At 37.1% G+C, this 26,421-nt stretch overlaps 1 protein-coding gene across 2 annotated transcripts in view; it reads left to right on the forward strand.

Moving 5' to 3' along the window:
• jbug (filamin-type immunoglobulin domains fbug) overlaps nt 1-26,421 on the forward strand; it is a 396,750-nt gene that overhangs the window by 359,666 nt on the left and 10,663 nt on the right. For both annotated transcript variants that reach the window (XM_069820534.1, XM_069820535.1), the window contains 11 exons: nt 527-709; nt 4,780-5,001; nt 6,797-6,970; nt 9,724-9,963; nt 10,046-10,189; nt 14,196-14,378; nt 14,455-14,724; nt 15,243-15,389; nt 18,749-19,045; nt 23,240-23,378; nt 24,728-24,870. In XM_069820534.1, the coding sequence (XP_069676635.1) occupies nt 527-709; nt 4,780-5,001; nt 6,797-6,970; nt 9,724-9,963; nt 10,046-10,189; nt 14,196-14,378; nt 14,455-14,724; nt 15,243-15,389; nt 18,749-19,045; nt 23,240-23,378; nt 24,728-24,870 (2,142 nt within the window). The remainder of the gene's footprint in view (nt 1-526; nt 710-4,779; nt 5,002-6,796; nt 6,971-9,723; nt 9,964-10,045; nt 10,190-14,195; nt 14,379-14,454; nt 14,725-15,242; nt 15,390-18,748; nt 19,046-23,239; nt 23,379-24,727; nt 24,871-26,421) is intronic.

Below are 26,421 nucleotides of genomic sequence, written 5' to 3' on the forward strand. Positions count from 1 at the left end.
TATGATAATCATTTTTACAGTAAAATTTAATAGCTTTTACGTATTCATTTTCTAGATAAATCAACTTATAAACATCGAATATACAGAAAATTAATGTAATAATTTAGGAAAAAGTGTTGCATAGAAAACGAATAGAACTTAAGTGTTCAGAAGAGAAATTCTGGGTGTGTTGCAGGTTCCATCATCAGGTTCAGTTGTTTGGACTAGGCAGGCGCAACAGATCCAAAATAATAGACAATATTATTATTCTGATGATGAAACCTGTAAAAGTTGTGAAATACTAATCATACTAAATCTCAACACATAGTTGAAAATCCAAACTTCTTTTTCTGAACACCATCACTGAAAAACTAAAATCCCAGTGTATACACTTCTTGTTTACAAGGCGTTACTTGAATGATTCTATTTTCAATTAATATGCAAAAAAAATTGTTAGAAGATTTCATAGTATCCCTTTAGTACTTCTCAGATATAGGACACATGCTGTATTTGGAAGTATTAATGATTGTTTAATTTTTCTTCACAGGAAGCCCGTTTAAATGCGAAGTTCTAGAACTGGGGGTAAAGGAGATGAGGCAGATGCACCGTAAAGAATCTCGAATGGTGACTGTTCGTGGGGAAGGTTTGAAGGATGTGGTTGTAGGCTCCACAGCTTACTTTGATGTGGACCCCAAGGGCATGGAAGGCCGAATAGATATGGAAGTTGTAGGTGAGAAGACCATCCAAATTACACTGAATATTGGTAGAGAATTTGTGTACCACATATAGTGCATTATGTCCTGACAGCATTCCTAAAGCGATGTTAATACGAGTAATACAGGCATGTAATGCCTATACTATTGTACTACAAATTCAGTTTCGCCCACTAATTTGTATGAAAAGTGTGTGTTGTAGCTTAGAAGCTTCAGAAAAAGTGTTACCATCCTGAGTGATTACCTTATTTACACTAGTGTCCAAAAGTTAAGCATAATTCAATATTTTGTTCCCAACCTATCAGAATGGCACCAAACTTGTACAAATGAATCACACAGGTTCTGGTATGCAACAGAGTAACACATATCAGCAAATTTTGTTTTATTGTGGTGTAGGGACACATTTTACACAATTACGGTACAAAATCTGACTATCACTTCCACAACAATGATGGTGCTGAGCAGTTAATTTGGGGTGTGGTTACCCCTCATGGCTACACAGGAGTCGCAGCGCTGTGGCATGCCCTCTGTCAGGTGGTTCAAGAGCTCTGCAGGCAGCTGTTTCCATTCCTGACGAAGAGCATTGCAGAGGGTTGAAAGTGTCTTCGGTGGAGGCTGGTGGGCTGCATCTCGTCTTCCTAATGCATCCCAGCATGCTGTATAGAGTTCAGATCCGGGGACATCGCTGGCCAGTCCATGCACCGGATATCTTCTCCCTCATGATACGCATCCACCAGGTTGGCTCTATGCAGACGTGCATTGTCGCCCATAAAGATGAAGTGCGGACCAACTGCACCTCTGAAAAGTTGCACGTGTCGTTCCAATACCTCGTCTCTGTACCTCTGGTCATTCACAGTACCAGCTGCGAAGATGTGCAGATCTGTACGTCCATTGAACATTATGCCTGCCCGCACGAGTACGCCACCACCACAAAATGGGCGTTTTTCCACTATTTTTGTGGGATGAAACCTGGTTCCGCGTTCCCTCCAGATTATTGTGTGATGGGAATCATTGGTCAAACTGAATCTGGACTCATCTGTAAACAGCACGTTCCTCCATTCATCCAAGGTCCAATGTTGATGTTGCCGACTCCACTGTAAACGGTTCCTTATGTGTACTCGAGTGAGCTGGACACACACTGCTGGTCGTCTGGCACAGAGACTGCCTGCCCTGAGTCTCCGGTATACAGTTTACCTGGAAACTCGAACGCCTGAGGCAGCTGCAAGCTCAGAAGACAGTTGTCTTGCAGGCATCGTCTGATTACGTCGTGCTGTTAAGGTCAAATATCGGTCCTCTTGCGGCGTTGTAACCCATGGGCGACCTTGTACAGGCATACGACGAACATCTCCTGTGTCTTTGAACTGTCGCCAAAGCCTGGAAATGACACTTTGTGCCACATTCAGGGCTCGAGAAACATCGGTCTATGTCTGACCTGCTTCTAGATTATTCTACCCTTCAAAACAGGGTCCAGCTGGCGTCTCTGTGGTATGTTGGTGCTGTCCTCTATACACTGTGATAAGAAACTACCCTCTGTTCACAGTAAGAGAACAAGAACGAATGAGTCGCACTGGGTCTGTTTGCTTACCTTCGAAACACGTGTTTATTCGGAGGGGAGGCGGAAGTTGAGGTACCCCCTCCCTATGCATAGAGCACAAGTATGATGTGGCACACACTGTGATAAAGTTTTATAGCGATTGCTCACCGTTTTCCCTTTCATTTCTCTGTTTTACGAATTATGCTTAACTTTTGGACACTAGTGTATTAGCACTAATGGCAGGCCTTACATATTATGTGATTTTAGATTTTCGTGGTGTTTGGTTGTGACTTATTACCTCGTAGATTTCAGAATTATTTGCATCTTCCATAATCAGGATTATATTGCCCAAGAATCATGTACTCTATTGCGGTTTTTTTTTTTTTTTTGCTTAGTCCAGATAACCAAGCACAATGGACCTTAATAAAGTGTGCGACCCTTCAGATCTTACGCATTTTGACCTTGATGTTGGAATCTGTTAATACAGAGTCATACCAGCATTCTCATCGAACCACAAGGTTGCTTTTTGATGAGCAACACAGTTAATTGTTTCCTCTAAATCTAGCATAAGAAACACGGGTTTTCCTAGTTAATTATTTCCATTAATCTGGCGATATAATTCTGCCGATAGTATGGTTTGTTAGCGAGTTGTCTAAAGTATATTGAGAATCACGTATTTTCAGTCATATACAACAACGCATTTTCCTTGTTGAAACGTATTGAATAGCAAGTCGTACAAGCTGTGTTTACACATCGGATGTTCTTTCTAATCAAGAACAGAACCTGTTTCTTACCATTTATTTAATAAATTTAAGATATAGTTTCAGTGGTTTTGTTGTATCTGAAAAACACTACATGAACTTGCATAAACACAACTCATATAACTCCTCCTTCAGTAGGTATGTTTCAACGATGAAAATGCGTTATTGTACTTTGTATTTAACTATAGTTGAAAATACGTCTTTTTAAATAAAGTTCAAGAACTCATTAACAGACATTGACAATGCAAAATGCCAGCAGAATTGTGTCACTGACTTAGTGCATACAATTGACAAGGAAAATCCATTCACTATGTCTCGTATAAGACTAAGAAGACACAGCTGGCCAGGAAAACCCAATGCACTGCCTATCAAAAAGCACCCTTGTAGCTCAGTAAGAATACTAGTAACTTAGGTTTGACTCTACTCGCTCTGAAATTGTAAAATGTCAGAGACTATAAATCTTGAGATAAGTCTGATAATCCTAAATTATTCTTCACAATAGCACAAGTGCTTTTAAGTTTTGCATAAATATCATGTTGTTATTTTTGTTTATAAAATGAATGGCCACATCAGAATTGTTAGTAATTTGCAGTCTTTCATGACAAAAAAAAATGTTAATCCTTGGACTTGATCTGCATGTCTATCTGTCTGCCTGTTTTCAATGGCAGATGGTGTACTTCTTCTTGCTTCGTGGTATAAACATGTTTTATGACCCATTCTTTGCTTTCCTTCGTTTAAATTGACAGATTTCAATAAAAGTGTTGACTGGATAAAGCATGTCGATGTCTTTCCAATGGCTTTTCATTGTTGAAGAGATGAATCGAAATCAGTACATTATGTCATTCAAGGTATAATAATAATAATAATAATAATAATAATAATAATAATAATAATAATAATAATAGTTTTATTTTCCCTGATAGAGTTAAGGCCATTAGGCCTTCTCTTCCACTCAGCCAGGATCAAATCACATACAGAAAAATACATACTGGTATACAACTATTAACTTAAAAATAATAATAAACATAATTAAGTAAAAAAAGGGAGATTGAATACATATACACTATCAGTATTAACTTTAAAATAACAATAATAAAAAAAAAAGAGACTGAATACATAATTACAAACAGGAAAATACATTCTAGTATACAAATGTACGCTATGGACAGTACTCTATAACAGAGTCACCCGTATGAAAGGATAATTCCAAGCCTTTGGCGTGAGACGAACTCGAAAGCTCAGCGGTAGAGCGCCTGACCGGAGTACAGGAAGTCGCAGGTTTGATTCCCGCTCGAGGTTGTGAAATTTTTCTTTCATACCATGGCATGATTGTGACTATAATGGTATTTAAATTCATTCTAGTATACAAGTATTAACTTAAAAAAAAAAGAATTAATACATATGAATATAATCTCACAACTAAAGGAATAGTAGAATTAGTATGATCAGCACAGCACGTGTTACATTGAGACAATGACAATTACCTAGATATTAGTGTTAATGGAAAAAATAAAGTAATGACTGTGTAAAATAATAATAATAATAATAATAATATGCAGAATGATTATAATATCTAATGAAGTAATTCTTTGTGGATATAGTTTGCCAATTCCTTTGGATCTATATGGCCAACTTAAAAGATTACTTTTATTGTCAGAAGCTATTTAACTGTAACACAGGTTTTATATTAGCACGGGCCAAGAAGTCTGTACTATTTACTACATGAGATGAAATAAGGAGTACAAGATAATCAACCAATTAAAAGAATTTGTTTTCCCTCTCTCTGCTCCAGGGCCTGATGGTTCCCATGTCCCATGCTACGTGAAGAAGCTAGGTTCAGGCCTGTATCGAGCGGAATACAGGCCTCAACAGGTTGGGATTCACAGCATTACAGTGTTCCACCAGGAACAACCAATCAGCAAGCAGCCCTTCACAGTGGAAGTGTTTGACCCTCGACAGGTGAAGATTATTGAGATGGAAGAAGCATTTTGCCATCGTGCTGCAAGTTTTAAAGGTTCGTATTAAGTATTGAGGATGTACAGTGCAGTTTTGCTTTAAAACAGCTAGCATATTATTGATGGCTAAGAAGTGATACCTTTTGTCTCTTAGATTGCAAGTGAAACAAAAAATGTTTTCAAAATTATTTTTATCAAAATAGACCAGCTTTTTATATACTTTTTTTTGCTTTGCAAGGTTTTCTACTCGAGGAAAAATACTAGTAACTGTCCAGTTTTTTTAACATAATAATAATAATAATAATAATAATAATAATAATAATGTAGTTAACCTAAATGGCCATTTTTGCAGATACAAGGTAGTACTTCTTAGCCACCATTATTTTTTAATCTGTACCAAACAGTTCAGCTTTCTTAACATCTGCAGTACATAAATATTCGCTGTACTGTATACTAGATTTTAGAAGCATTTATTCTAGATTTCGTAACTTTTAGTAGCAACACTATTCATTATGGACTGTAAGTCCTTTTGATTAATTATTTTTCACTTAATGGCTGTCAGGAAAACATACTATGTTAATATTTACTGTTATGCAGGTAGATTTTTTACTTGGTTATTTAATGACGTTGCATCAACTAGTGGGTTATATGGCATTGATGGAATTGGTGATAACGAGATGATATTTGGTGAGATGATGCCGAGGATTTACCATAAATTACCTAACATTCGTGTATTATCAGTTGCAGCAACACTTGGTGCAGTCCTCTCAGTCGTTTTTCTTCAATTGCTGCCGCAAAGCATCTGAGTTGTTGGCAATAAACGTCGGCAGTTATGGTTACATTCCTGGGAAGGAATTCGTAGTATATGACACCTTCTTTATTCCACCAGATGCATTACATTATCTTTTGTGGATGGACATTGACTTCTGTTAGGGCTTCAACCAATCCTTTTTTTTTTATGTTGACGTAATGAACTATTTTTCGTCACCAGTACCAATACTGGATGGGAATAGTCGATGTTGTTCACAACCTAACCAATGCCGAGCAAGCAGAAAAGCACAAAATGGCCACCTGCTAATTTCTATTGTTTTCACTTAAAGCATATAGTACCCATACACCCGATTTTTTTAACCTTGCCCATGGAATGTAAATATCGCATGATCGTTGACTGCTCACAATTCGTCACTTTGCCAATTCTCGGGTTGGCTGACGATGGTTGGCTGGTCACAATTCATCATATCTGCCAATTCTTAGGTTCACTGATGATGGTTGACTGGTCACAATTCATCACGTCTGCCCTCAGGTTGACTGACAATGTTTGGCTGGCCACAATTCATCATGTCTGCCAATTCTCAGGTTGACTGACGTGGATCATCATGAATTAAAGCTTTCAGGAGGTCTTCACCGAAGCCCGATAGTCTTTCTGAATGTGGCGAATCATTCACGTCAAATTCGCCCTCTTTGAAACGACAGAACCAATTTCTTGTAATGCTTTCTCTTGTTGTATTCTCCCCTTACATGGCACAATGTTTCCAGGTACCTCCATTGCTTTTGCTCTTTTATTAAACTAAAACAGAAGAATATGTCGGAAGTGGTCTTTTTTCACTTGACACCCCATCTTCTTTAGCTCACAATTAGCACAAAATTCATTCAAGGGATATTTACAAGCACAACACTTCAAATAACAAATGACAAACGATAAACAATCTCCTTACAATGCAATGTTGTGATGCTGAACTAAAACGCTTACAAACTTATGCAACAACCTAATATGTACCCGTATTTGAGAGACACTAAAATGTTTTGTGCCGTGAAAGTAATGCCTCCAGTGTGCAAATATTGTCTCTGTCTTAGTGGATACATCGGGTGCTGGACGGGGTGTGCTGCTGGCAAGTGTGCGGGCAGCTGGTCAGGAAGTGAAGCATGCCATACATGAGCTGGACAGTGGCCAATACCAGGTGATCTATCATCCAAAGCTCGCTGTGCCTCACAGAATCGACCTCAAGTACAATGGCTTGCACACAGCAGGTAAGCTATTATTATAGTACAGTAAAATCCCACGTAACCGGCACTCAAATAACCGACAATACCAAAACAACGGCACTTTCGGCTTTTCCAAAAAGAATCGTTTAAATCTGCCACATTTCCACAGTCTGGACTGTCAGTTTTGCCACATTAGGAAGTTCGCACGAACTTTCATTTTCAGTGAATATTCGAACCTAAAATTAGTATATTATTTGTGTTATGTAATGTGTTTTAATAAAGAAAAACCACACAGTTTTCATGTTTATTTAGTTACGTTTGGGCCGTCAGTGTTGCCACATTAGGAAGATCCCACGAACTTTAATTTTCAGTGAATATTTGAACCTAAAATTAGTGTATTATTTGTGTTGTGTGATATGTTTTAATAAAGAAAATCCACACAGTTTTTATGTTTATTTAATTATGTCCGGACCGTCAGTGTTGCCACATTAAGAAGTTCGCACGAACTTTCATTTTCAGTGAATATTCGAACCTAGAATCAGTGTATTATTTATGTTGTGTGATGTGTTTTAATAAAGAAAATCCACACAGTTTTTATGTTTATTCAGTTATGAGCAAGTGATAGAAAAATGAGCTTCACATAGCTGCAGTTTCAACATTTGGCACCATGAAGTACGAGATTTTTACAGTATTTATTCAATTATTCGGCAAAATCTCTTATCCGGAACTAGCCTGGTCCCTTTGGTGCCGGTTAAGAGGAATTCTACTGTACTGAAGTGTTACCTCAACTCAACCAATGTTCCATGTAAACTTCTGTCTAGGAACTACAATTTTTTTGTGTATCTTTAAAATTGTAAAGAATGGAATTACTGGATTTTAAGAAAATGTTCGTCACATAGTTCTTGCAATTGCAGGATATGCTTTTAGGATTTGTTACTAATGGCCAGCCTTGGATATCATTCCATTCTCCTTTCACTATAAATTTGTAATGTACTTGTACGTGTTTTGGTCTGTGGATTATTCTTATCGCCCCTACATGGTGTTCTCATTATATAGCAAAATAATCAGAAAATTAAGAGGAAAATAAATTTAAAAATTCACATATCAGTGCAAAAATAATGTGCTTATTATTAGATATGGTACTTCTCATTGCCTTTGTCCAGCTATATTACTAACTAGTTAGTTTGCAATTACTTGAAACATATCAAGTGTTTAAGGGCTAAATAGGAAAAGTGATCTAGGATGTGTGAAAGACTGTAAATATATTTACACTTATTTTAGTAAGAATAGAATGCAAGAAGAAACGTTAGTGGAGTTTAATCTGTGTAGGGAAATAACATATTGTGGATATTTAAGAGCAGTAGTTAGAAATGGACTATTTGGAGTTAATTTAATACCAGTATCAGTGGAGATATTAGTTAAACATACTGTCAGGATTTCATTAAAATTGTAGGCAAATGTAATAGAGAGTTATGGTGTGTCTCGAATGTAGGAATGTGGGAGGTACATCATAATTTGTATTGATGTTGATGACAATAATATCCTATCATATCATACTAACCAGTTAGCTGATATTTACAGAAATCTGTGTGGCCATTGATTTTATGATATCCAGATTTCGCTAGCATGGTGCAATTTTTTGGAGAGAGGTGTGAAGGTGATCCCCTGCTGCAGAAAACGTTTCTAGCTGCTTATACTCTGCCCATCTCAACCAGAGATCATTATCCCCCTTTTCCAGTGGGTTTTTTTATTATCGTATTGCATTTTGCTGAATACTTCTATTTTTCAAGTCTACATTTTTTAGTTCTTACACAGTGTTGTGCTTTCCTACAGTATGGAGAGATCAATATTACGTGTTGATGAAAGCAGATCTACATTTTGTATGACATTTTTATTAAATATATCTATTTATATGCAGTTAATGCTCAGAATTTAACAGTTAAATCATCCTTGTTTTCCGATATTTAATTATATAATAAGAATTTTAAATACAGAGAGAAAAAGAGAGAATGAGCCAACCCCATGTCTGAGAAAATAACAAATCTCGCTCTCATGACAAAGAAATGATCACATTGTTCCTATTTGCTGATATCAGTAGTTAGCCAGTGAAGTTATCACAGTTTGAGTTAGAAGCCATTGGTGACGATGTAATGGTCATGTTCACAATCTACTGAATGTCAAGTTTATTTTATAAGCCATATTATTTAATGCAACACAGGACCCCCAGCTTCCCTTCTGAAGGAAGTCGCTTTTTTTTTTTTTTTTTTTTTGCAAAATCCATCTCCTTAGCTGACTCGTCCAAGCTCACCAACTGAAATTCTTATTCCATCCTCAGTATTAGCCTTTGTATTTGAAACTACACCATAAATAAAAATAAAAATCACCACTGATTAAATTGGGAGCTGCAACAGCCACAAATCAACGCTAATTATTCTATCATCGAACACCTCACTTACTTTATGTAATGATTCTTGAGCCATATGTGTGGTTGCAAAGTCCTGTTGAAACCACCTGTACAATTGTTTCTCTTCCGTCAACTGCTGAAGAAATGGCATTAAATGATTGACACCAATCCACATTTATTGTCTTACGATAAAATATTGAATCTATTACTCTTCTTGCAAAATTATAGGTTTTTCGGAAGACCAATACCGATAATTTTGAGTTCACACGTCCATTTAGAAGAAATAAAAATTTATTATTATTATTATTATTATTATTATATTATTATTATTATTATTATTACTACTACTACTACTACTACTACTACTACTACTAACATCACATTCTCATTGCAGGTTGCCCTTTTGAGGTGTCCGTAAAAAACCCAGCCGTGGGACAGGACGTAATAGCAACAGGGCTAGGCCTATACCAGTCAAGGGCAGGAAAAGTGACGAGTTTCGTTATTGAGACGCTGGGTCACCCAACAAAGGAGTTCGATGTGGTGATCACAGGTCCTCAAGGATCTGCTGTTCCTGTGAGGTGCTACCAGCAGAAGGATGGGAACTTGTTAGCCGAATTCACAGCTCATGTGGCAGGTGCGAGACAAACTTTTATTCATTATATTACTACGACTGTTGTATATAAGTTCATACATTCACTCCTTTGTCTTGTATCCAGGAACATACAAGATTGATGTAACGCAAGGAGCAAGGGCTGTGAGGGGCTCGCCATACTACTGTCAGGTCTTTGATGCGTCCAAAGTCAAGATAGAAGATGTGGGCACCAAGTCAGTGGCTGTTAATGAAAAGATTGCCTTCAAACGTAAGTCTAAGAAATTGTTGAATTTCTTATAAGTGCCCGTGCGTGTTTCTCAGCTTCTCTCATCTTTGATTAAACTGTTGTGTAGATAATGTTCCGACTGTTCATGGGGATTTTGCTGTTGGGCTATAAACAAGGAGCTATTTCTCCAGTTACTTTTATTAATAAAATAATTGAAATCACAGAAAGTCAGAATGATGGTCATGTGATCATTGCTCAGGAACCAGCCAGATTTGATCCCTGATGGTAAGTCAGTGCTGTTAAATAGTGAAATAGGGCACATGGTCTGTTTATGATGTGAGTAGGTGTTACCTTTTTCAATATTACTTTGACATTTATTGATGGTATCATGGTACTACGAGGGCTATTCATAAAGTAACTTCCGTTTATTTTTTACAAACCTGTGAATGACGTTACAGAATTGGGTTACAATACGTTTGAAAGTATACACTCTAATTTATTTTTCCACATAGTTTCCAGTCACATTGAGACACTTGTCATAGCGTTCGACGAGCTTTGAAAATCCGCAATCGTAGAATTCGGCCGCCTGCGACTGAAGCCAAGCTATGACGCTGGTTTTCAACTCTTCGTCATCGTCAAAGCGCTTCGAGCCAAGCCACATCTTCATGTGCATGAAGAGATGGTAATCGCTAGGTTCCAAATCTGGACTATAGGGAGGGTGATCCAATACTTCCCAGTTGAACTCTTCCAGTTTGGCCGCAGTACGACGCGCTGTATGCGGCCGGGCGTTGTCATGCAGGAAAATCACCCCAGAGCTCAACATGCCACGACGTTTGTTTTGAATGGCCCTTCTCAAGTTTGTTAGTGTGTTACAGTAATGCTCAGCGTTAATTGTGGCATTCCTCTCCAAGAACTCCACTAGTAAAATTCCTTTTCTGTCCCAGAAGACAGTTTCCACGAGGAAACTCAGTGGCCATTAGTTTCCTCGTGGAAAGTGTTTAACGACACTTTGTGGGTTTTTTCGGGGAGTGAGTGTGGTCCCACTGCATTGGTTGAAGCTTTATTTCTGCATTCACATACCGCACCCAAGTCTCATCTCCTGTCACAATCTGATCGAGAAAAGCATCACCTTCTCTTTCATAATGCTCAAGAAAGGACATTGCTACTCCCATCTGCTGAGCCTTTTGTTGCTCAGAAAGGAGTTTAGGCACCCATCTGGCAGAAAGTTTCCGGAAGCCCAAATCTTCGGTAATCACTTTGTACAGAAGAGTACGACTAATCTGTGGAAAATCCTCACTAAGCTCCGATATAGTGAACCTGCGGTTTGCGCTAACCCTTTCGTCAACCAAATGAATCAGATCTGCATTCATGATACTCGGTCGACCACTTCTCTTTTCATCATGGACATTGGTTCGCCCATTTTTGAACATACGGCACCATTGTCTTACACCACCTTCACTCATTACGTCTGGCCCATAAACTTCACAAAGTTGGCGATGGATTTCACTAGCTTTACAGTTTTTGGCCACAAGAAATCTTATTACAGAACGTACCTCACACCTGGTGGGATTTGCGATTGCAGCACACATTGACAGCACGTGACTCAGAGAGAAACAAAGACACGACCTTGACTCTACCGCTGCTCAATGCATACTGCTTCAAGGTACACTCCACCACAAGAGTGGCGCCACTGTCTCTGTTGTTACGCACGCTATATGAAAACGGAAGTTACTTTATGAATAGCCCTCGTATATTTGCAATAGTGATATACAAAATGTTAATTAAACTATAAAGTCACAGTATTCAATACATTTTGGGGTAAAGGTAAAGTCATCCCATAACAGGCATGGAGGCCCACAGGTGGCGGGAGGTTAAAGTTCCCACCTGTACAGACAGTCGGCACTAATGATAGTAGTGAGCTGTCAGTCCTACGTGCTTACTGCCTTTAGCCCAAAGGAAATACTGCTGATACTCACTTCTGTTAGAGGCTGAGTAAACCCCAGGGGCAGAGTGCAGCAACAACAATATATTTTTCCAGATATAAATGCAGTAATGTCAAAATTCTGCTTCCATAAAACATTATATTATAATATCATCTATAAAGGTCGACTCAAAATTTACCCCTCCCAAAAAAAAAAAAAAAAAAAAAAGATTTGGATTGGTAGATGTAGTAATAGAACTCAATATTCACGGATTTCACATAACAAACAGTTTATTTTGCAAACCTTGTTGAACTCAAACTCAAACACATGCTATTAGAATGCTGAATATAAAGCTATTTCAGAAACAAACTGAAGAAATTTATAAATTTCAGTGAAGTAACCAGCTTTACCAAAAGCTCTGGAAGTAAACAGAAATATATCGTGAAATCGTTTTCATACTTAGAAATTGGAACACTTCGCAGCAAACAATCAAATGCAATAAGTGAAAGCTGTTTCAAGATAACGAACATTATGCCTGCTTTAGCCAGTAAAACGTACTTTTGTGAGGAAGGTTTTGGTTTTTTCAACTTTCTCCAGATGTGTTATTTCCCCAGCATTCAGGAATTACTTACAAGTTGCATTCTTTGATCAGGACTGGTTCCAGTTTGGAAATCTAGTCCCACTGTCCCACTCAGTTTGCCATTTCATCACATTTAAATAAAAGATATAGGTATGCTATTTAATAAGCAAGAATTTTATGTCGTTTAAGTTAACAGATGTTGCTAGAAACAGTCTTTAATTTGAAATAATCTTTTTGGTTGTTTATTGCTTGTGTCGTTTATAACATAACATTGCTTGCACTTAGCTTCTGTTTATTAAGCATTTTGTTTTACTGCTGTCACTACGTTCTTCATTGCTAAGAAAGTTAATCTGTCAGAAGAGACTAGTCATGCTATGAAAACAAATTTATATTTTAAAACCATATCTGTTATTTCTTTGTATAGATTTTCTCAGACAATGAGTTTGACTTGAAATTAAATAAATTACAAAAATAGGGTTAAATTGACGTATTTCTCCTGAACCTTGGGTCATTCCTCACCCGTTGATTATACCATTCAACTGAAGTATTCCAATTTGATGAAAAAATATTTCGGAATATGTATGATGAGACTTTCTTGTTTTAAATTCTAACGTACCTTGTTTACATGTTTCGACCTATTTATGGGTCATGCTCAGAACTGGTCGTTGTTGGTCTTGGCACCTCTTATTTTGTTTCCTGTGAGGGTGTGTTCGTGTAGAATAGTGTAGAGTCAAAGAGTGTGTGTGTTCTGAAATTGAGTTGTGTGTTGTGAATTTCGTTGGGGTGTGTTTTCGTGAGTCTCTGTATTTCATATTGTTCTAGTGTGTTTAGTTTCTGGTTTTTTGGTTGGATGTGTAGTGTTTCCATGTCTGTGTTGATGTCTTTGTGGGTGTGGTTAGCATTTGTGATGTGTTCTGCATATGTGGAGGTGTTTTGTAATTTTGTTATGGCTGTGATGTGTTCTTTGCAGATCATTTCAAACACGTTACAAAGAACACATCACAGCCGTAACAAAATTACAAAACACCTCCACATATGCAGAACACATCACAAATGCTAACCACACCCACAGAGACTTGAACACAGACATGGAAATACTACACATCCAACCAAAAAGCCAGAAACTAAACACACTAGAACAATATGAAATATACAGACACACGAAAACACACCCCAACGAAATTCTCAACACACAACTCAATTTCAGAACACACACACTCTTTGACTCTACACTATACTACACGAACACACCCTCACAGGAAACAAAACAAGAGGCGCCAAGACCAACAACGACCAGTTCTGAGGATGACCCATAAATAGGTCGAAACATGTAAACAAGGTACGTTAGAATTTAACACAAAGTCTCATCATACATATTCCGAAGTGATTCAGTGTTAAAAGCTGTGTAATCAAGATGTAGAAAAAATATTAAGTTAAGTCTATTCTTTCGAAATTAAATCTTAACATATGTTGAAGATTCAAATCTTTTCAACCCAGTTACTACAAAAGTCAGATACTCTAGGCTTACCTTTGCTGCTCGTTTCAGTTCAACGTAGGGAAGCAGGTTTTGCAGAGCTGGATGTGACAGTAACTAGTCCCTTGGGTCAAGACCTGCCTCTGGAAGTGAAGAGTTGTGGGAACGAGAAGGATTGCGACCTCATCGAATTCTGTCCCAGTCTACCTGGAAATTATCGCTTCAAGATGACATACGGAGGGGAGGAAATTCCAGGTGGGTTGTGTGGCAGCTCCTTCATATTGAGGCGTTGTGTGTTGTACATTTGCTCAGCATCATGATCTGTGTGCAGGCTCGCCTGTGACCTTCACTGTGGAAGATTCAGGAGTAGCAAAAGCAACTGGTGATGGGCTGCTTTGTGGTCAGGTGGGGTGCCCTGCCAGCTTCAAGGTTCTAGGACCTGGATTGTTGGGCAAACCTAGTATCCACGTTGATGGCCCTGACAGTGTGGCCACGTGCAACATCGAGAGAGAGGCTGATGGCATCTATGTAGTGACCTATACACCTCTGGAGGTCGGAGTTTTTGACGTTAGAGTAGATTGGGATGACAGTCCTGTACCAGGTGAGTTCTAGCTCAAACAATAAATATTGTCTTTAATTGGTAAATTACTTTGCTTCAGCGTGGTTAGTTTTACAAAAATTAATTTTTGCAACTTCAAAGTTAGTAATCTTTGTTCTCTTATGCTCATTTGAACACCGTAGTATTACATTAGTGGTAGAGGAGTGCTGTGAACAAAAACAGGCAGACTGTACAGTCTTCTAACCCTTGACAAATATTTTTACATGAATATTCTGTTAATTTCATTACTACTAATTACTACATATCACTATCACTTAACCTTTTCTGAGAATTACAATATACTGAAATCAAAATAACCTGTACGGACTGCACACTGATATCAGTAACTGTTTCTAGAAATGTTTTCTTATTAGCTCTTCACATCCCTTTCGTGAATAGTTCGCTTATTTTCCGCAATTTTTATTAATGCAGTCATTCTGTACACTGCTAATTTGGAGAAGAAAGGTCTGCATTTCTTTAAGTGTTGACATAAATTTAGTCTTTGTATACATTTATTTCAGGGTCACCATTTCATCCGAAAATTGTGGATCCCCGGAAAGTACGGGTTATAGGAGGCTGGGAATCGTTCATGGACTCAGAAGGCCGATTAGAGCTGGCTGTTCACAACACCAAGAAGATCAGCTTGGATACGGCAGAAGCTGGTCCAGGTAGGATAATGAATTAGTATAACGTTTGTGCTTAGTGAAAGTTATAATGTAATACCACAATGGTTATTTCAGTCATTCAAATTACATAGTAGTAGCAGTAATAATAATATTAATTTATTAGTCTGACCCAATATTTTGGGTTGGCCTTGTGACACAGAATAGCTCACAATAAAATTTAAAATGAAAAATTATATAAGCAGGTTTCAAACAAAAGAGATTAAGACATATAGAAAAAATAGAACCTAATACTGATACAAGTTAAATTGAGTGAACACTATAAAGATGCTTGCAAAATATTGCTACAGAAAATTTTATTATGGTGGTGATGATGGCATCTTGAAGATCCCTCCACTTTACAAAGGTTTTCGGAATGATGCCTCTCGCTCTGAAGAAGAGACTGGTAACTGTGATTTTTTCAGTATTGTATTTTGCTGATAGGTACTGAATCGTGGGCTCGTAGATTTTCTTTTACTCTTCATTCACTTCAGATGGTTCAGTGGCTGAGATTTCAAATCTGATTGCAGGATCAATTATTTCGGCTCTCTGTTTATTTCTATTTATAGCTATAATATCGGATTGTACGATTGCTCCCACCATCACCAATACAATGAACTTCCTCGTGGACTTCTAGATTTTTTAATCGAAGTGCATCTGCGATCATAGAACGTATGGTGTTGTGATGTTTTATTTTATAATGATGATGATGATAATTCTTTTCAGTCGCAAAATTTGTGTTACATCCTCCAGTTGGGCTGTAATGGGACAACAGTGTTTGAATATATTTCAGCTCCAGTTTCTCCTCTGTTGATCATAGAGCCGTCATTGTTGATAATAAGTAGCCAGTTTTCAGGTAGGAATCATTTAGCTGTGGTTTCTAGTGTCAACTGTTTTAATTTTTCAGGATTCGTATCTTGCTTTTGAATTATAAGTTTGGTGTGTTTCTATCAACAGGTATTTTAGGGGATTTTCTAGTTTGTAAGTTGAGCTTCTGCTTCGATTTGTATTTCTTGAGCTGCTGATTACATTATGAATGTTTATTGCGTTTGTCATTTGTTTGTGATGGACTCTTGCCCATTTTTGATCAGGGAGAGATTTGGTGTTAATGTATGTTGATGTTGCCAGAATTTCTTCTGTTATGTACTGCTTTTATTAGAGTACAGATTAAATGCTGTTATTGGTGTTGTTTTTACTGCAGATGTATCAAAGTGCATTGTTCTGTGTGCATCATACCGTAGCTTTTATACTTTCCTTGATTTAGCAGTAATTAGGTTTTCACTTTGGTACTTCATGATGGGCTTTACGTAGCAGTTATAGGTTTGGTTAAGAATAGCTTGTGAGCTTCTACAAAAGTCTCTACCTAGGTGTTTAGTAGGTTTAATCGAGAGCCTGCTTTCTTTTTTGTTGAGTTGATGTGATGTTCCCAGTTTAGCTTGTTGTCTAAATGCATTCTCAGATATTTTGTGTTGATGTTCTTTGTCAGTTTGTAGTTTGCAATTGTAAGTTCAAAGTCTTTGTTTTTATGCTGAAGAGTGAAGGATTTATATACAGATTTACTGGGGTTGATTTCCATATTGTTTCTTTGGATCCGTTTTTGCAGTTCGTGTGTTGTTCATTGTTCGTTCTGCAGTCCTGCGTTGTGTTTTGTTGATTTTCAGGTAGTCCATATCACTATATTGACTGCAAAGGCATGTGTTGATACTGTTTATGGTTTTTAGTTCGGAAATCATTTTACGCGCACACACACACAGACACACACATTGAATTGTATAGTGCTTGTCACTGAACCCGAGGGAAGACCTGTGAATGTCTGTTTCCATGTGGATGTGGAAGTGTTATATTTAGTTGAAATCCATCTTTGTGTGAGAACTCTTTTAAACCAGTTGAGCATTTTACTTTTGATGTTGATTTTTGTTAGTTTGTTACATATTGAGTTTCCTTCTCCAGATGGTGTCATATGCCCCATTTAGATCAGTGAAGGCTGCTAGTACATTTTATTTTCTATTGAAGGCCTCTTGTATGTATTGGGTTAATTTCAGTGTCTTTCGGAAAGTTGATTCGTTTGGTCTGAATCTTATTTGTTCTGATTTGATGACATTGTGTCTTTCTAAGGTACCACTGAGTTGGGCATTGATAATTTTTTCAATTGTTTTGGCTAGTATGGAAAAATGAGAGGAGGGGGAGGGAGGGGAGGAGAGGAAGATGTCTGTATGAATTAATATTTTCTTTTATACATCCTGATTACACAACTTTTAACACTGTATCACTTCGGAATATGTATGATAAAACTTTCTTGTGTTCTGAGGATGACCCATAAAAGGTCGAAACATGTAAACAAGGTACGTTAGAATTTAACACAAGAAAGTCTTACCATACATATTCCGATTTTCTTTTAGTTTTTAGATTTCAGAATAGGAATTATTATGGCTTTAAGCCAGTCAATTGGTATTCTCCTGAGTTCCAGATGTTATTGAAGATTGGAGAGTTTTTGGTTGTAGAAGTTTTAGGTACCGTAATCTGGAAGATTTCGTCTGGGGCTTGTTGTTTATGGAATTTATGGTTCTTGACGGCCTTATGAAGCTCTGCAATGTAATATGTTTACCTGGTATTGTGGTGTCTAGTGATTCGTTAATTTGTTTGTTTTGTTGTTTGTAGAATTTATCTAATTTTTTGCTTTCTTCCGTATTGAGTACAATTTGGTGAAGTAGGTTTTGAATTTATATGCCATTTCTATATCGTTTATTATAATTTTGTTGTTAATCCATTGCTTATAGAATTTATCTTATCTTTCGTTTGTTATTAATTTCTATTTCTTTTGTAACTACTTTGTATAGTAGCTATATTTGTTATTTAGTTTGCTCAATAATTTGAAAGTTTCGAGTCCATCTGTTTCGTAATTACCTAAAAATTTATCCCATGTTCGTTCTTTTGCTTTTGATGTTTTTTTTTTTTTCACAATATTTTCGACTTTTTCTCCAATTACTGATGTCTTGTCGTAGTTTGAATTTTTCTGCAAGTTTCCTTGCTGCATCACTTTTCATTTTAAGCAATGCTAATTGTTTGTTCCAGAAGGGTTTGTATTGTATTGTCTTCCACGAGGGATTTCATCGAGTTTCCTCAATTGTTACCTATTTTTACTACAGCAAGTTAATGTTTGTTATTCCCTTTGTATGGAGTCTTGAAATCCTTCCCAAATTAATTATTATTATTATTATTATTATTATTATTATTATTATTATCATTATCATCATTATTATTGTTGTTGTTGTTGTTGTTGTTGTTGTTGTTGATGATGATGATGAAGATGTTTTAAATTAAGATGTGAGATGTGTAACTATAACTGCCTTGGGCTTGTGTTACAGGTCAGCTAACTGCAGAGTGCCGTGGTCCTTCAGGCAACTCTGTGCCCATTGCTGTAGAGCCAACCTCGGGGTCACGTGTACGGCTCCTGCTCACCCCACGCATGGCAGGGGAGCATCTGGTGTACCTACAATATGGTGGCTTCCCCCTGCCTCGCTCCCCATTGTTGGGAGTTGCTGACGGAGGTTCAGGAGCATCGAGTGGTCCAGTGAGAGTTGTGCTGACTGGTCGGGGACTTGCAGGAGCCAAATGCCATGAGGAGGCAGAGTTCACGATTGATGGGTCACAGGCAGGGCCAGGTAGGTGCATGTTCTATTGATTATTGTGATTGTGGAAGCAAGGTGTTGTAGATACTGTTTGATTTGAAAGGGAAGTAACTTGCAAAGTATTTCTGAAATATTATCAGCTAAGATTCTAGATTCTCCTGTGCGAAAGCTTGTGGTCTGAATTTTTATACACTATTGTATTGTGAAATCTGCGAATATATTGAATAAGCAGTCGTGGACAGCCGATAAGGGGTGGTCCTCCAGCTTGGGGGTTGGGCGAAGGGCTAACAACCCATCACCGTAAAAAACAGCTTGTTACGAATTCCTACAGTAAGCCTCGGAATAGGACTGATTCTCTGGCACGACCACAGCAAAGGAATAAGGTTTTGAGATTTGGCACTTGGAACGTAACTAGTCTTTATAGAACAGGAGGGGTAACATTAGTAGTAAAAGAACTAGCTAGATATAGAATAGACTTCGTAGGAGTACAAGAGGTTAGGTTAGATGGGAATGGCATATCACAAATAGGAGATTACTTGTTGTATTATGGGGAAGGAAACAATAATCACCAATTAGGAACAGGATTCTTTGTACATAAAAGAATAAAATCAGCAGTAAAAAAGGTCGAATTTATCAGTGACAGGTTATCATATTTAGTACTTAAGGGTAGATGGTGCGACATCATAGTTATAAATGCTCACGCCCCTACAGAAGAGAAAGACGACTATATAAAGGATAGCTTCTATGAGGAATTGGAACATACTTTTGATCAGTTCCCTAGATATCATATGAAAATTTTATTGGGGGATTTCAACGCTAAAGTAGGACGGGAGGATATTTTTAGACCAACTATTGGAAAAGAGAGCCTACACGCAATTAGTAGTGACAATGGAGTTAGATTAGTCAACTTTGCCACATCGAAAAATTTAATTGTCAAAAGTACAACATTCCCCCATAAGGATATACATAAATATACTTGGACTTCTCCAGATGGATTGACACACAACCAAATAGATCACATCTTGATAGATAAACGGAGACATACTAGTATAGTAGATATTCGAACTTTCAGGGGTGCAGACTGTAATTCTGACCATTATTTGGTGATTGGAGAATTAAGAGAAAGATTATCAGTAGCCAAGCGAGTAGAGCAACAAGTTAATATTACTAAATTCAATATTTTGAAATTAAAGGACGAGGAAGCTAAGCAAAATTATCAGGTCGAAATTTCGAATAGGTTTGCCACTTTAGAAAGTTCCGACGAAGAATTAGATGTTAATAGCGTGTGGGAAAATATCAGAGATAGTATCAAAATTGCAGCTGAGCAGAGCATAGGTTATTATGAAACTAAGAAAAAGAAACCGTGGTTTGATGAAGATTGTTGCATGGTAGTAGAAAGAAGGAAACAGGCAAAATTGAAATTCTTACAGGATCCAGTTGAGGAGAAGAGAGATAATTATTTCAATGAGAGACGGGAAGCAAGTCGTACACTTAGGAATAAAAAGAGAGGTTACTTGAAGGAAAAACTGAATGAGGTAGAAACAAATAGTAAGAATAAAAACATTCGAGATTTATATAAGGGTATAAAGGAATTTAAGAACGGATATCAGCCAAGCGTAAACGTGATCAAGGATGAGAATGGTGACTTGCTTGCAGACTCTCCATCAATCCTAAACAGATGGAAAAACTATTTTGCGCAACTACTAAATGTACATAGGCCAAATAGAAATGATCGGGAAATACAAACTGCTGAGCCATTTATACCCGAACCCACGCTTTCAGAAGTCGAAATTGCGATAGAAAATCTGAAAAAGTACAAGTCTCCAGGTATCGATCAAATTCCAGCAGAATTAATACAAGAGGGTGGAAGTGCATTATATAGCGAAATTTATAAACTTGTACTTGCTATTTGGGAAAAGGAAATTGTACCAGAACAATGGAAGGAGTCCATAATTGTACCTATTTTTAAAAAGGGGGACAAAACCAACTGTGGTAACTTTCGAGGAATATCACTTTTGTTGACGTCGTACAAAATTTTGTCCAATATTCTTTTGAGGAGATTAACTCCGTACATAGATGAAATTATTGGGGATCATCAGTGCGGTTTTCGGCGTAATAGATCGACTATTGATCAGATTTTTTGTATTCGGCAGATAATGGAGAAAAAATGGGAGTATAAGGGTACAGTACATCAGTTATTCATAGATTTCAAAAAGGCTTATGACTCGGTTAAGAGGGAAGTATTATATGATATTCTTATTGAATTTGGTATTCCCAAGAAACTAGTTCGATTAATTAAAATGTGTCTCAGTGAAACATACAGCAGAGTCCGTATAGGTCAGTTTCTATCTGATGCTTTTCCAATTCACTGCAGGCTAAAGCAGGGAGATGCACTATCACCTTTACTTTTTAACTTCGCTTTAGAATATGCCATTAGGAAAGTTCAGGATAACAGGCAGGGTTTGGAATTGAACGGGCTACATCAGCTTCTTGTCTATGCAGATGACGTGAATATGTTAGGAGAAAATACACAAACGGTTAGGGAAAACACGGAAATTTTACTTGAAGCAAGTAAAGCGATCGGTTTGGAAGTAAATCCCGAAAAGATAAAGTATATGATTATGTCTCGTGACGGGAATATTGCACGAAATGGAAATATAAATATTGGAGATTTATCCTTCGAAGAGGTGGAAAAATTCAAATATCTTGGAGCAACAGTAACAAATATAAATGACACTCGGGAGGAAATTAAACGCAGAATAAATATGGGAAATGCGTGTTATTATTCGGTTGAGAAGCTCTTATCATCCAGTCTGCTGTCCAAAAATCTGAAAGTTAGAATTTATAAAACAGTTATATTACCGGTTCTTCTATATGGCTGTGAAACTTGGACTCTCACTCTGAGAGAGGAACATAGGTTAAGGGTGTTTGAGAATAAGGTGCTTAGGAAAATATTTGGGGCTAAGCGGGATGAAGTTACAGGAGAATGGAGAAAGTTACACAACACAGAACTGCACGCATTGTATTCTTCACCTGACATAATTAGGAACTTGAAATCCAGACGTTTGAGATGGGCAGGGCATGTAGCACGTATGGGCGAATCCAGAAATGCATATAGAGTGTTAGTTGGGAGACCGGAGGGAAAAAGACCTTTAGGGAGGCCGAGACGTAGATGGGAGGATAATATTAAAATGGATTTGAGGGAGGTGGGGTATGATGATAGAGACTGGCTTAATCTTGCACAGGATAGGGACCGATGGCGGGCTTATGTGAGGGCGGCAATGAACCTTCGGGTTCCTTAAGAGCCATTTGTAAGTAAGTAATTGTATTGTGAAATATGTACATAAAAAAATTCTGTAAATATGTAATTAAACATGCTTCATTACTTACAATTAATTTTGATTTTTTCAGATAAATCAGTTCAAGATTATAAATTTATTCAAAGTTTCTCAATCATATGAGTTATCATTTGTTGCAAATTAATATTTGCTAATACATCTTACTAAAGAAAATATATGAACGTTTTCGCCTATACGGCATCATCAGGTATTCAAATTTTATAACGATATCTATATCTGAATTATATTGGACTTACGTTTTAGATATCTTATAACATTTGAATATCTGATGATGCCGTATAGGCGAAAACGTTCATGTATTTTCTTTAGTAAGATGTATTAGTAAATATTAATTTGCAACAGATGATAAATTATATGATTGAGAAACTTTGAATAAATTTCTAATGCTTCATTACGAAAAATGTAGTGATTATAGTTATAAATTTGTATTGACGTTGTTGTAATATACGTACCGGTGTTATTCTAAAAATATGAGTTTATAAGAAGTAATGAAACAACCAGAACTTTTGCAGAATTTCATTCATTCATTCATAGTGTTTTGTCCAAGGGTAGGTCTTTCACTGCAAAACTAGTATTCTCCAACTTGCAGAATTTATTGACATCTAATTCTTTTCTAAATAAGAAATCTATCTGCCCTAGCATTTATATTACAAATACAAACTAAACTGAAATGTAAATTTTAAATGTGATAGTTAAAAGTAATTACCAAGTTATTTTAACCGGGAATTTTAGATATGTAGATTTAAAAAATGGCAAAAAAGAAATTTGATTTATGGAATAGTTCGAATTCTTTAATGAGACAGATGTTTAAATTAGAAATAGTAACAACCCTGCAGCCTAAAGAATACCATTCGAATATTTGTTTCAGGTTTGCCTGAAGTGACTCTGACTGGCATGAAAGCCGACATCAAGGTTCAGCTGCAAAACCTGGGCAACAGTGTGTACAGAGCCACTTACACACCAACTGTACCTGGCGCCTATCTTCTGAATGTGATGTGGTCGGACAGGTATGTAATATAAGCCTGAGGATAGATGACACTTGGCTATATACCATCTGTTTCATGTGAAGAATATTATTGCGAGTTTTGCGACCATTTGTTTCGGACGTTTCGAAAATAACTACATATTTCACCCTTAGGGCAGTATCATTTAAGACTTGAGACGAATTATTTGCGAAATGCTAAAGAAATTAAATTAAAAAAACATGTTGAAAAACTGAAAATTTTCACTACTATACAAGCACCACGAAAGCTTGAATCTCATGCAATCTGTTACTTTTTCAAAGAGTATTGTTTTCATAACATTACTCTGTTTCATTGCACTATCATTAGTCCCTCTACAAAGAAGATTAGAATGCATAGTTTTCATACATGGTAGTAAACGTTTGTGTTTGCTACATAGTTATAAATTGCAAGAAATTCCTCAAGGTAACATTACTGATATTGAGTTGAAGACCACAAAAATCTTTAGCAAGATACAAAGTTTTAAGTCCAAAAGAATGTGGAATTATGGAATGATGATAACTAAATTAATTATACAAAAAATAACCAAAATATCTCCAAACAAATCCTATTAATGATGAAGTGTCATAGTTAACAGGGAAATGAAACAAAGACAAAGAAAGTAATTGGAAAAAGTTCATGTCAGACTTGGGCTCTGATATATACAGAGCGTTTGCCTACGGATGGGGCCAGGAAAGCGGCATGTGCTGATACGCCGCTTTGTGCGCGCAGTTGTTGAGACACGCTGGACAGTCAAAGTCGACAAGTTATTAGTTGTGAGCCAGCTGTTGCAGTGTTTTTACGTACAGTTGCTTAAATATTCAGTGTGTGTGTAAAATTTGTTAACAATGCAAAACGCAAAATTCACGTTTGAACAGAGAGTTTTTTTATGTATAATGCATATGTAAAAACAGAGTCATGTAGAGAGGTGCGTAGGCTCCACCCATAGGCGAACGCTCTGTAGAAATAAAAACATATATTTAAATATGTAGAATATAAAAACAGATGAACATATACATCAAAGAATCACTCAATCACAGGGGCTTAAGTCGAATGAATATGGTGGATGGAAAAGCACTTCCCAACCCCAGCTACTGTACAGATTAGCCACAATTTGATGATGATGATGATGATGAAGATGTAGTAGTGGTGATGACGACGACGATGATGGTGTTGTTGATGTAGTGTGACACTTTGGGATAGATTTCTTTTTCTGCATACTTCACATTTTTATTTTGTCATTAATGTCATACTATCTCATCAAGACTGTCATTTCTGTAGATTTTCAATGAATGTGAACTTGAACGTTGTTTGGTTTCTGTTGATGTCTTATATTAAAGCTATTGTACTTGCAGGCAAGTGAAGGGCTGTCCTCTGAAAGTCGCAGTAACTGCAGTGGCAGATGCAGGCAGAGTAGTTTGCTCTGGAGATGGACTCCGAGTGGGCACAGTCGGCAAAGAGATAAGGAGTTTTATTGATACGAGACGTGCAGGGCCAGGTGAGTGCAAGTATACAGTATTTCATCTCATTGAATTCTTCTAGGAGAAGCATAGCCTACTCTTCTGTTCGAAAATTCTGCTTGTGAGGTAGAATTTTCATGTTTATACCAGCAGTGACTCATATCTAGATAAAAATTAGTGTGTGTTGTGTAATTAATGTAATTAAAATTATACAAAATACAAAATTATTAACAATTTCTTTTTCTCTCACCTCTTTTTTAATTAAGAGTCTGCATCTTTTGGAAATGATGCCATTACAGCAATTATTGTGTAACAATATTAGAGGAGAAAAATTCGCTCTGGCGCTAGTTCTACTTACCAAGCGCTCTAACCATTGAGCTACGCCGAAGTTCAATCCACAGCACTGGACCGAATCCCTCTCCTCCAGTGTTTTTCCCTTTGTGGCCTGACTCCAAGTTCGACTTGTATGTTGACATTTATATTAAGTCAACTGCCATTATAAACAAGGAGCGCACTCAGTTGAGTGACTTGGTGGCTGGGATTCCACAGTAATACACACAGTAATCTGTACAGTAATATGCACTGTTGCTCGAAGAATCTAAGCAAAGATTAATTTTTTGGTCTTACAGAATACATCTGTTATGGTAACAATTGCTGTATCTTCGTAGTGTATCCAGCTATTTGCTGACAACACGTGTTCCACTATGTTTCACTATGAATTTCCTCTTCTTACAAATGATGGGTAAAAAAGCACGATGCTGGTTGTATATTTCAGCAGCCACATTCCAAAGATGTATTCAGTATGTATTGGAGAGAATTGTCCAAGATTACAGGGATTGCAGATTTTAGATTAGTTCTATGGATGTTTGTGACAGGACAGTTTAAGAGGATATGTTCCAAATCTTCTTCGTTATTGTTGCACCAGCAACAACTACTAGAGTCAACAAGATTAAAACAGTGAAGATACTTCTGAGTGATAATATGGCCTGTCCTGGCTCTTGCTAAGAAAGTTTGTATGTGTCTGGGAATGTTGTGGAACATTTGGTAATTGATATTATAGGAGAAAAATTCGTTCCAGCGCCAGGGATCGAATGTGGGTCCTTGGTTCTATGTACCAACTGCTCTAACCATTGAGCTACGCTGAAATTCAATTTACAGCACCGAACCAAATCTGTAGGACCAAAAAATTAATCTTTACGTAGATTCTTCAAGCAACAGTGCAGTTTACTGTACAGATTACGGTGCATATTACTGTGGAATCCCAGCCACCATATCACTCAACTGAGTGCGCTCCTTGTATAATGGCAGTTGACTTAATATAAAAGTCAACATATATGTCGAACTTGGAGTCAGGCCACAAAGGGAAAAACACTGGAGGAGAGGGATTCGGTCTGATGCTGTGATTGAGCTTCAGTGTAGTTCAATGGTTAGAGCGCTTGGTATATAGAATCAAGGACCCGGGTTCGATTCCTGGTGCCAGAGCGAATTTTTCTCCTCTAATATTAATTGTTACCATAACAGATGTATTCTGTAGGACCAAAAAATTAATCTTTACGTAAATTTTATTGTGTAGTTAACAGTTACTTCTT

The sequence above is a fragment of the Periplaneta americana genome, chromosome 3 (assembly GCF_040183065.1).
Source record: "Periplaneta americana isolate PAMFEO1 chromosome 3, P.americana_PAMFEO1_priV1, whole genome shotgun sequence".
NCBI classification, from domain to species: Eukaryota; Metazoa; Arthropoda; class Insecta; order Blattodea; family Blattidae; genus Periplaneta; species Periplaneta americana.